The sequence below is a fragment of the Rutidosis leptorrhynchoides genome, chromosome 1 (assembly GCF_046630445.1).
Source record: "Rutidosis leptorrhynchoides isolate AG116_Rl617_1_P2 chromosome 1, CSIRO_AGI_Rlap_v1, whole genome shotgun sequence".
Classification (NCBI taxonomy): domain Eukaryota; kingdom Viridiplantae; phylum Streptophyta; class Magnoliopsida; order Asterales; family Asteraceae; genus Rutidosis; species Rutidosis leptorrhynchoides.
This window is the reverse complement of record NC_092333.1, coordinates 46,042,340-46,055,180: the sequence shown is the minus strand read 5'-3', so window position 1 is coordinate 46,055,180 and position 12,841 is coordinate 46,042,340. Positions and strand designations below refer to the sequence as shown.

Here is a 12,841-nt window from a genome sequence, read left to right as displayed (position 1 = left end):
TACCATAATTGGGGTTTGGACAAAAGAACGACACTTGTGGAAATTAGACTATGGGCTATTAATGGGCTTTATATTTGTTTAACTAAATGATAGTTTGTTAATGTTAATATAAAGATTTACAATTGGGCGTCCCTATAAATTACCATATACACTCGATCGGACACGATGGGCGGGGTATTTATATGTACGAATAATCGTTCATTTAACCGGACACGAGAATGGATTAATAGCCACTAGAATAATTAAAACAGGGGTGAAATTACATTCAAGGGTAATTGGTGTAATTGTTAACAAAGTAGTAAAACCTTGGTTTACACGCAGTCGATAACCTGGTGTATTCATTAAACAAAGTATTAAAACCTTGTTACAATTCGAATCCCCAATTAGTTGGAATATTTAACTTCGGGTATAAGAATAATTTGATGAGGACACTCGCACTTTATATTTATGACTGATGGACTGTTATGGACAAAAACCAGACGGACATATTAAATAATCCAGGACAAAGGACAATTAACCCATGGGCATAAAACTAAAATCAACACGTCAAACATCATGATTACGGAAGTTTAAATAAGCATAATTCTTTTATTTCATATTTAATTTCCTTTATTTTATATTTAATTGCACTTCTAATTATCGCACTTTTATTTATTGTTATTTAATCGCACTTTTAATTATCGTACTTTTTAATTATCGTAAGTTTATTTTATCGCACTTTTATTATTCGCAATTTCATTATCGTTATTTTCTTTACGCTTTAATTTAAGTCTTGTATTTATTTTATATTTTACATTAGGTTTTAACTGCGACTAAAGTCTTAAAATCGACAAACCGGTCATTAAACGGTAAAAACCCCCCTTTATAATAATAATATTACTTATATATATATTTGTATTTTTAATAAAAGTAAACTAATATAGCGTTGAGCTTTGTTTAAAGATTTCCCTGTGGAACGAACCGGACTTACTAAAAACTACACTACTGTACGATTATGTACACTGCCTATAAGTGTTGTAGCAAGGTTTAAGTATATCCATTCTATAAATAAATAAATATCTTGTGTAAAATTGTATCGTATTTAATAGTGTTTTCTGCTAAAATTAATAACTATTTTATATACACCTCGCATGACATCACTTATACATATACATATGTAATTTACCTACACGTATCCACTTACTATTACCATGCAATCAAAATGCATAAACGAGCTAGCAACACCAAACGTACAACTAGCAACAACGTTAGTATATAAATCACCGCAACAATATACTAAATCATAACAATGCATAAACATAACAAATCGTTCCCCGCTATGGCACTACCTACTTGTAGACGACCAATAACGTCGAGTCTCACTTGTATGATGTCACCGACTTGTGACTCATCATAAGGTGTCACCGACTTGTGAATCACCAAAGGGTGTCACCGACTTGTGAACCCCCCCTCCCCCCCCCCCCCACACACACAATACATATGGGTCACCGACTTGTGAACGCCATGTGGTGTCACCGACTTGTGAATCACTTCCCCGACTTATGGTGTCACCGACTTGTGACTCACCAACTAACTACTAAGGGGTCACCGCCTCGTGAACCACCATGAGGTGTCACCGACTTGTGAGTCACCTTACGAGACACTACCGACCCGTAGTTCTCTTCACCCATAACCACAATAAGTCACCATCTTGTGACATAACGCCCAATACTCACGATGTGGCACCTAAGGTCCACATCGTGTACGAGTAAATAAACCACATACATACATGTATAAATATTCCACTCACCTCGATTACAAGAAAGGCAACTCCAGCTTGAGCTCCTAATCGTCCAACGTGAATCACCTAGATAATTCACAAACAAGTAAGCTAAACACTCTAGCTTATGCCCAAAACACCATAAGTGCAAATTCGACCCAAAAGCACTCCCGAGCACGATCCGCGCTCAAACTAACCAATAATCACTAACACAAGTGAAAATGGCCCTAATTCACCAATTTACCCAACTCATAAGTGTTAAACACTTATTTTACCCAATTTGACACCTAACCCTAATTTTGACCCATTTCAAAATTATTCAACCAAAATACACTCACATGGGTTTCAACACATCCATAATCACTAAACCTAGTGATTAACTCATTTTGCAAGTCTTGAACTTGTCCAAAACAACAACCAACCCAAAATTCGCTGACGACACTATAAAACCCGATTACTAGCATCACTAAACTCACTTCATGAGTCTAAATGGGTTTCTCAACAATTTAAGCTCAAACCCTAACTTGGAAATCAAATGTAACAATGAAATTCGAAGTTAGAACTTACCACAACAACCAAAACGTAGCTAGGAGCGAGATGAACAACTTTAAAACCCGAGCTTTGGTGAGAATCCAACTCCTTTTTCTCTAAATCAAGCTCTCTCTCTCTAAACTCTTTCTCTCTCTCTAGAAATGGGTGGGAGTGTTTGTGTGGGTGAAATGTGATCCACAAATGGATCTAGATCAGTTTTGAGGGCTCCAAACCGACATTAAAGTGAATTTACCAAAATGCCCCTTTTTAAAACAAAATAAAACAGCTGGCCCGTCAGCACATTTGGACGACGTCCAGAATGTGGGACGACGTCCAGTATAAAAGGGCAGGACGGCGTCCAGGATTTGAGACGGCGTCCCATTGCACTGGAACAGGAAACAGGGTCTTACAACGTACTTGAGTGTGGAATGCGGAGCTCAAGAAAAATGAAAGAAAGGTTACACTAAAGGAACAATATATATATATATATATATATATATATATATATATATATATAAACACATATAGATATACATAAACGTACATACATACAAGTTATGATTCTACCTCTCAATTCAACCATGAAAAACTAAAACTTCTAATAGAATCAAGCAACTCTCTTTTTGTATCCTTTCATCATTGAACAAGGAACTATTTCGATGACGACATAGCAACCAAAGAGTAGTAGCAACTTGCACAATGAGTTTAACTTTTGTGTTTATAAAAGCCTGCCAATAGAGTACTAACTCTGAAACGCCCCTCAGGACCCGAACAAGTGTTACTTTGCATTTCGTAACTCGTTATCTTATTATTACAACCTGAATCTGAAACGGTAGTTATTAATCTATACTATCTGTTTTCTTTGATTATATAAGGGTCAACATCATATTTGTAAAACAAATGTATCAAGCTAGATGATTTATGTTGCAGCTGTTATTTACTTGAGAAAGTGGGTGTTGATCAGCTAGTTGAGATGAGATAATGAAGGTAACAATGTACGTTTCCACTTCTATGCAAAAAAAAAAAAAAAATAATAATAATAAAAAAATATATATATATAAATTTTTTTTTTTTTTTGAATAATCAATTTGTTTGAGTTGATTTTATTTACATTAGATTAGATTACGGGCTTTTTCCGGATAAAATAACGATAACATTATACGGATCCGAAAATCAACAAGTACAACACGTTACAGATGTCCAACATAATTTAAGTCTAAAAATAACGCTAAAAGAACAGTACGGACATCCATACCTGAATAGGAGATGACTAAAGATCTCATAATCCATAAGATACTGCCGTAATTCTCCAATATGTGTACATATACAATTTAGTTAATTAAGAAACTTGATTCTAGCGACTTACTTTTTGTTCCCCGAGTATTTCCGAATACCATTTCTAATTATAAATACTTTAAAAATATATATCAAATCATTAAGTCGTGAACTTTTTTTGAAAGGCAAGACCCCAAAGTAAGGTTAGTGGGGATTCATAAAGTCGTTAACTAACTGTTTAGGACCTAACTAGAATTAATTTTGTACTTTTGTAACTTACTCATAAATAATGCATTCTGTTTATTTATTTCACCAGTCCTTATATACTTCAGGGGTTGAAAGTGTTAATAAGAATAATCCGTGTGATAAAGATTGCAAAAATGATCATATTGTAAGGACTGAAAGTGTAAAATGATAAAATAATATCATGTTTTCATCTTGGTCGTTTCCTTAGTAGAGTAAGTTTTCTTTTGATTTTAAACCCTTTTAATTTTGGACAAAACTAGTTGTGAAGCCCTCGCTTCGCGCCGGGGCTTCATTTTGAATGCAAGTTAAAAAAAAAAGTCTTGATCTATGTTGTAAAAAAGAAATTTTTTCCGACATCTAACATTGAAGGGTTGTTCCTTCTGTGAAAGTTGCTTCTTTTAGCGTTCGGTTTTTTTTTAAAAAGTTAGTTGATCTATTTTGTAAAAAATAATGTTTTTCGACATCTTTTGGTAGCATTGAAGGGTTGTTCCTTTTATGAAAGTTATTTCTTTTATCGTTGAGGAAGGAAAAAAAAGAAAAGTTAGTTGATTTTTTGTAAAAAAGAATTTTTTTTGACATCTTTTGGTAATATTGAAGGGTTGGTTCTTTTACGAAAGTTGCTTCTTTTATCGTTGAGGACCAAAAAAAAAAAAATTTAGTGTAGCACAAATAGTACTATTCATGACAGAAAAGACAAATTTTGTCTATTAGATAATATATAAATTTTGTCGTTGGTCCCTAAACTTTGTAGTAAACAAGATAGGCGATTTTAAACTATTATTTTTTTACTTTTGGACCTCGACCTATAAGATATATCACGGATGACACTGAATTTAACGGGCGTTAAGTTTATCTCGTTAAATAAGATCACATGACAAGCACATGAAGCACATGAGAGTATTTCAGTCATTTTACATGTATCTTCCCTTTTTAACTCAATCATGTCCATCTTCTACCCAATTTAGGGTTTCTTTGTGATATACATTTCTTTTTCATTTTGAATGATTCTTTAATTTTTAAATTTGAAATAATTGAAGTAGTCTGGGTCACAAGTTTGATGTTTAGGTTTCTAGTAACTACGGTTTAACAATATTCGAGCAACTTGTATTGTTACAATCTTTTTCGTGAGATATTGTTTTTTCTACTTTATCTATTTGATTTCACTGCATATGAAAAATCGGTTACCTGTATTTTCATGAAATTTTTTGATACAAGTTGACTCGATGCATTTTAGTTCAAGAACCAGATTTGGTCGTGATTCAAAATTTTGGAGGCTCCTCGGCCCTTTTCAGTAGCGGAGACAGGGAGGGGACAGAGGGGTGCTCAGCCTTCCCCAATACGCCCATTTCCAATGAAATATTAGTAAACATTTTTATTTATTTTAGCTAAGCCTCCCTCAATGATTCATCTGAACCAATTGTTCGGGTTGCCAATTTTAATATTAACTGAAATATATCGTACAAATTTACCTATCAATTACATTTACATGGGTCATATTAGTTTTCATACTCGAAATTTAATTGTAGCATTAAAGTTTCGTAAAGTAGTTATATATCTATACTTTAAACAATAAAATAGATTAGATTATATATATGAAGTTGGCCTCTTTTAGTTTTATTAGGTTTGCCTCTTTTATTTGTCGAGTATGCCTCCCCTATTGTCCAATCCTGGCTCCACCCCTGACCCTTTTACAATTACAATTAGGGCCATTAGAAAAGTCCCGAAATAATTTGATTTATCGGGGTGAGTTCTCTTGTTGGATGTCGATCGTTAGGGTAAAGTGTTCCTTTGGGCTACAACGTCACAACTACTGTCGTCAATTTAATATGTGATCGTCTCATCCGTGTAGTCAGTCAGCTTGTTGGTGAATTACTGCATTTTTACTTTGTTAGTTTATTGTGGGGGTTTTATTTGTGATGTAGTTGTACTCTTATCGGTGTCACTTCTATTATTAGTTTACTGTAAGTTTTCTTTGTGTCGTACTGCTGCCCTTATTGGTCTCACTTTTGTAACCGTTTAGTCCTATTCATCTACTGGATGTTAGGGATTCTATTTATATAGTACATGTTTTTTCTTATTAAAAAAATAATAATAAAACGAACAAAATCATGCCAACACATGTACGTGAAGACTGAACAAATAGAGTATGTATGATAATATGGCAGACTAACTTTGTAGGCCCATATCCAATTATTCATCCAATAACAACTCTATAGGCTATACCAAATATAAAAATGGTCACACTTTCTCCACTCTCACCACGTCTTTACCCAAGTAGAGGAAACTCAAAGCCTTTGATCATTTGTGCACAAAGATCATATAGATAAACTGGATCTCGTCTTAAGCATAAAGACAATGTACATGTCAACCCAGAGGCAATGGTTGCTTACTGAAATTTCAAATAGCCAGTAAGCTCATTTTCAAATTTTTCATCTACTTGTGAGCTTATTAGCTTTAGCTTCTGGCTTAATGAAGCTCATGGCTATGTTTGGCGCATAGTTTTTTGGAGCTCTTAGCTTTTATAAAAAAGCTCCTAGTTAATAAAAAAAACTCCGTTTGGTTAAAGGAGCTTAAAGCTTTTAGACAGAGGAAAAAATCTAAAAGCTAAAAGCTACTAGAAGTAGCGTTTAGCTTTTAGCTTCTTATCATTTTACTCTTTATTTAACAGATTCAGCTCCTCTGCCAAACAGCTACGAGCTAAAAGCTATCAGCTGTCAGCTAATTTTGCCAAGCATACCCTATCATCAAGCTCATAAGCCATAAAAAAAGAACATAAGCTTATTTGCTACTTCAGGTTTCAGTATATAACAAGCTGCTAAGTCAGACACCCATGAAGTCATATGAAGCTGTAAATACTGATGATATTCAAAGATAGGATATTTCATTAAATCAATTTAATTTATTTATTTATTTTTTATTTTTTATTTATTTTTTTTTAAAAACAAGATTTATAAAGATTAAGAAAAAGGTTCAAACTAAAAGAACCCCAATATCAATCTAAGGAACACATGAAAACAGAGATTACTTGCATAAGATCAGGATAAGATCAGACTTAACCCCCCATAAAAAAATCCATTATTTCACAACTAGACTTCCCGAACACAACCGAATTCGGTAACAAAAAGTAAATATGTTCGAAAATACAGGATTTCGGTACCAAAGGGATTGAATACCATCTTTTTCCTCAACAATTAAAACTTTGCCAGGATTAACTTCCCTAACATAATCAGCTTACCCTACTTTTTAGGACAAAAAGTGTTTTTGGGTTAGCATGTGCCGACGACCCGCTTAGTCTCCCAATAAAATTACTAGTTACGACCCAAACCACCATCGTGACCCGTTAACTAACCTGCCCGACCCGCACATTCTTCTGCTATCAATCAGTGAGTTGTAATCTGTAATTGTGAAACTTGGTTTCCTTGCCTTTCAAAACTTGAATTATGGGCTCAGTGTCAAAATGCTTACAAGAATCTAAATTATTTATTGATGTACGGCCTGCCATATTGGTCAATTTGGGTTATGTTTTCTCAAGAATGGGTCAAATGTGCAACTTTTTAGTAAGAAAGAGAAACATGTTGTAATAAGCTACTATATAGTTATAGTTATCTTTCGGCTCTATTTTTGAGTCAACAGCGAGCGTCGATACTGAAACTAGTATAACATAGTATAAAAAGCTTGTGGTGGTTACAATAAAAAAGACGAATAATGTTAAGCTGTACCTACTACTTAATGGCTTGAAAAGCCCATTCACAGTCATGAAGGAGATGATCTAGCATCAAACTATGTGTATAACGATCATTATCAAACTTTTTCAAATTCACGGGTAAGATTTCGTAAGCCTCATCAGCATTCATGTCTTTGAACGCGCTATCAACTGCTTCCCACATCCCGTCCACCAGGCTTCCTATCTCCAAATTGAAAGCAGCCTGAAATGAAAACAAATATAAAAAAAAAAAATTGTGAAGCAAATTAATTGAAAAATCATAAATGAACAAGAATACAATACAATATAATAGCAAATAAAACCGGTAAAGTCCTATTATTATTTAAACAGGCACTTGTGTTTACCAATCAATTAACGTGGAATTATTAATTAAATATCTATCTATAATAAATTCCTACTAGGTTTTAAGGTTAAGGTAGTTAAGGCATATGAAAAGAAAAAACAAAGTTCAAAATCGGAACAAGTAAAAACCTTACTGATTCCGATCCTTAAAATAATAAATCAAACAACAAAATTGAATTAATAAAGAAGAAGAAGGAAAAAAAAAAAAAAAAAGAGGCGTACAATATAGAGATCAATAGCAAAACGGCTTTGATTCTGTTGGCGAAATTGGGAATTGAAATTATTCAACTTGTGTTTAAGGGTTTCAGGATCATCGGCAAAATCATTCTTGAGCTTCGCACGTCCTTTACAGAAATCGACAACCTTATTAATTGTGTCGCTATTGCTTTTGGTTTTGAGTTTTACTACATTTTCAAACCTGTATGCCACTTGGATCGAAAGAGATTCCGTGTAAAGGGGATCGGCATCAATCAACGTCCCGTCCGGACAAACAATAAACAACTTCTTCCTCTCACTCGTCGCATTTGACATGGTCGGTCCAACTAACTGATTTGATTTGTTTTGGGGAAGATAAAAGAAGACAACCCTAATTTATGGAGTAACAAAAAAAAAAAAAAAAAAATTGAGTTGGATACCTGTGCTATGTTCAAATAAACTAAGGCTAATGGGGTTCAAAATAATAGATACACTTATTGTATGACAGTCGAGTTCTCATTTACTTAATAATTATTATCGGGTTATCGGATTTTCTCGTAGATAAACGGGGATTTCCGTTTACTTACTACTCTCGATTTACCGAGTTTTCTCGCAGAATATCGAATACCCGCTTGTTAGTTATTTTCATTCATCATTGACCTACTTCAATTTATGTTTCAATAAAGCTATTAAATTGAGTACTAAATCTAGATAAATATCGGAAAATAGTATAATACCTAAGGCTTATCTGTGTGTGTTTGATCAATGGATTTGATCAGATTCATCGTTTTTGTTGGAAACCCTGATTGCTGAAAAATTAGGGTTTTGGTCTCTGATATATTTGGGAGGTTTGTTCTTTCTTTGCCGCTATGTCTTATGGTGCTTTGTACCTTAATTTGAATTTGAATGTTACTTAGTTCCTTTTCCTTCTGTTGACTGCTTATTGCTTTTATGCTAAATTTGTAACTCATTGTAACTGTAATTGGGTACAGACTAACATTGTTCATTATGTTGTTAGGCATTTGAGTCCTTGGTTGATAAGAGCCAGTACGATGGAGCAATTGAACTGTTTGGATGATGGTTCATGCAGTCACAATCACTCAGAAGATAGGAATCCATGTTATCATGAATCTGTCTCATTAAAAGCATGTTCTGTAAAATCTGCTGAAGCTTGCTTTGGGCATGAGGTATATGTTACAAAATTTATATTTACAAAGAAAATGTACAATGACCAAATCGGCATGGGTTTTATTTTAATAAAATAGCAAATGATGATATTGGTCTTTGTGTTTATAGGTCATTAGTTATTGATTCAAGTAGCCAAATAATTGACTTAACTAGTATTAGCTACACAAACACTAAGCTCACCTAAGATAATAAAGCTGGAAATGAAATGCAATGGTTAGTTTAAAGATCTATCATAACTCACCTCATATGCATATATATGCTTAGGCAGAAAAATATACCATATGGAACAAGTAGATGTAAAATTTTGTCATGGCGCAAACAAAATTACAAAGTTCACATAATAATAATAATAAATAATTAATTAATATACGAGTGGCACATAAGAGTTTTGATTAGTCAGTAACCTTTTGCTTGACAAATTACACTAGCATTCAACAATATAAAAGAAACAATGTAGGTATACATTTTTTTTTTTTTTTTTTTTTTTTTTTTTTTTGAAAGGCAAGTAAGATTTTTATAAAGATAAAAGAAGCACACGAATTACACTATCAAGCAGCTAGAAAGACACAGACCGCACAAAACACATACGAGACCACACACAAACTCACGAATAAAACTCACAAAACAAAACAAAGCTCGAACACTAAAGCGATATTAGCACGAAGACACTAAAAACACCCGACGACAAGTAAAGGAGACTATGAATCCGAATCTGATGGCGCGCAGGAGGAACAACATGAGCAACAACCAACTTCATCATCGTCCTCATCCGAATCTTTCATCACGTTCTCGATAAAATATCTTTCATGCCAACGAAAATTTTCCCGACGTCGTCTACGCTTCATATTTCTCCTACCCCAAACGTGTTTAATGAAATGACTTTTAATCAATGAATGAATTTTTCTCTCCTTAACACGAAAACGAGCAACTGTGGTCACGTCCTGCAATTCGACACAACCCCTTTTGTTTAAACAAGGATCACCCACGTCACGTTCATCTGAACCCAGGCCCAACCCATTTGGTGCAAAAATGTCCTCACTAGAATGGGCAGGCTCATTTGGGGTGTTATGCTCAAGCCCATATTGTAATTGGATTTTCGTTGGGACTTGAAGAAAAGAAAGAGACTCAAGCGTGCAGTCAGTACTCTCGAAACAACCACTATCGAAACCTGCAAAGTCGTCTTTGGAAATCACAACATCCACTCTCGGCCCTTGTGTTTCACACATCGGCGGATCAACATCTAAGATAATTTCCGGTGAGGACTCAACCGGAAATTCATCAGACTCATCGGACGAAACCTGGGTATCGAATTGACCGGCCGGGATGAACTCACCATCTTCAAAATCATCGGTATTGAATTGACCGTCCGGGATGAACTCACCATCTTCAAAATCATTCTTTCCATCTGCAAATTCAAAATTAAGTGATCCATCTCCAGATTTTTCCATGTTACCTGCATCACAGGTTCCAAAATTCACTCCCTCACTTGAAAAAAATATTATCTCCCACGCAGGTGTCATTGTCAGGTTCTAATTTGGACAGAGATTTACTGGAGCTGTCAAAAGAGTTTTTTACATCGTCTCCGGTAGCAGCAGCAAAACCGATTTGATTCACTTCGACCAATGACCAAGCAAATCGATCTTTGTTAAAACTAAAAACGAGATTATGATTGTTCACCGATTCAGGTAGATTGATTTCGATATATCTACCTCCGACCTTTATCTCGATACGATTATTCACAGGAATTTGAACCACCTTGGTTTCATGGATAGAACCGGTAAGCGAATCAACAAAGCTTTTTCCTTCCCATTTAGTTGGATTGGACAGCCCATGGCTCCAAGGAGCAGGTGGAAAGTTATCATACCCATCGACATTCAGTTTTTTCTCACGATCCATACTCGATGAACGATTAATTATATTTCTTTCCAAGGCCTTGTAAGCTCGAATCCACCTCCCATTAACTTGTATGGAGTTCAAAGTTTTTGTGAAAGAATCGACATCAATAATGCCATCAAAACGAACATAACCGAAACGTTGACCGCTCGACAATCTCTTCCGTGGAAAAAACACGTCTTTAAGAGTACCGTACTTCTCGAAGACGTTCCGGCAATCTACTCGAGACCATGAATCCGGGAAGTTGAAGATCAAAAACGATGTTACTCGATTATCGCACGACGTTGAACACGAATAGCCATTTGGCTTCGACATGCCGATCAAAACATCCTCAGCCAGTAGGCTGGCCGACGAAAATGATGTTGTCGGATGTGGGAGTAATATATATTTGTAAGCTAAGTGATTGGTTGAAGGTTGTCGGAGTTAATGGTTGCTGGAGAATATTAAACTTTTGTAGATGAAGCTGAAATGAATGTAGAAATTGAATATTAAATCTAAACGGAGAACAGCAGGTGGAATTTTTTGGATGGTGGTGTATGGTGGAACACGGTAGAGGTTCAAAAAAGGTGAAAAAAATTCAAATTAAAGTGGCTTTTGGGTTTACATCGGAAGGAGAGTTGAGAGAAAATTTTATGTAACATTGTTCTCTTCTTTATACAAGTGCTCAAGATGTACTGCACGTTGCTCAGAATGGAAACAGAAATATTGTATCATCTAATGTAGCTATACATTACAATTGTGAGTAGTCTTTGATTGGCTAGATAAATGATCGGTGAAACTAGTATCAATGTAAAGATTGTACTTTCATCAACAATAAAGTAATTGCTTTTGTCGTGCCTTACGGAATGTTCTTTTATCATGCTCTTGCTCTTATTTTATAATACACCGTTGTGCTTGGCAGCTTTTCACGGACCGTTTCATATTTCCAGGTGAAAACGCCTACGTTGTTTCTTTTAAATGGTAAAGATATTCGTGTCTCAGTTACAAATTGGTTGCTTGTAAGTACTGCATCATTTGTAGTTTTTGTATCATTTATAGTTTTTGTTGCTCACCTCCCAAAATCACACTTTAAAACAAGTTCAGATCTAGACCCCAGTTGCAAAAATTGCTATTCGGGGAGTACTTGGTTGGGACTTTTTAGGGAATATTCGGAAACTCAGGGAGTAACCTGGTATTAATCGGTTGTTAAGTTTGACATTGACCAGTTTTGACCGTTTTATGTGATGTTGCCTGAGTAGCTCCGAGTAATCCCTGTTGATCGAGGATTGACCGATTAATGGAATGTTAACCGAGTCATCCATGGTAATCGACGAGTAATCACAGTTGATCGAGTTATGAACAAGTAATACTTCTTGACCGAGGGTTGACCGATTAATGGATTGTTGGCCGAGACATCTCGAGTAATCGACGAGTAATCACCGACCGAGGGTTATTTGACGTTGACTATGTAGTGACCCGAACTTTTCCATGTTTATATATATTAATTGAGATTGATATTTACATGATTAAATGTTTCCAACATGTTAAGCAATCAAACTTGTTAAGACTTGATTAATTGAAATATGTTTCATATAGACAATTGACCACCCAAGTTGACCGGTGATTCACGAACGTTAAAACTTGTAAAAACTATATGATGACATATATATGGATATATATATAGTTAACATGATACTATGATAAGTAAA

At 34.9% G+C, this 12,841-nt stretch overlaps 1 protein-coding gene across 1 annotated transcript; it reads right to left on the bottom strand.

Annotated features, from left to right (window-relative positions):
- Window positions 1-7,001: 7,001 nt before the first annotated feature.
- On the bottom strand, window positions 7,002-8,467 carry LOC139859456 (uncharacterized). Its single transcript, XM_071848246.1, has 2 exons — window positions 8,100-8,467; window positions 7,002-7,737 (listed from the first exon to the last, which is right to left on the bottom strand). The coding sequence occupies exons 1-2, from the start codon at window positions 8,406-8,408 to the stop codon at window positions 7,534-7,536; spliced, it is 513 nt and encodes a 170-aa protein (XP_071704347.1). The 5' UTR covers window positions 8,409-8,467; the 3' UTR covers window positions 7,002-7,533.
- Between the last annotated feature and the right edge of the window lie 4,374 nt (window positions 8,468-12,841).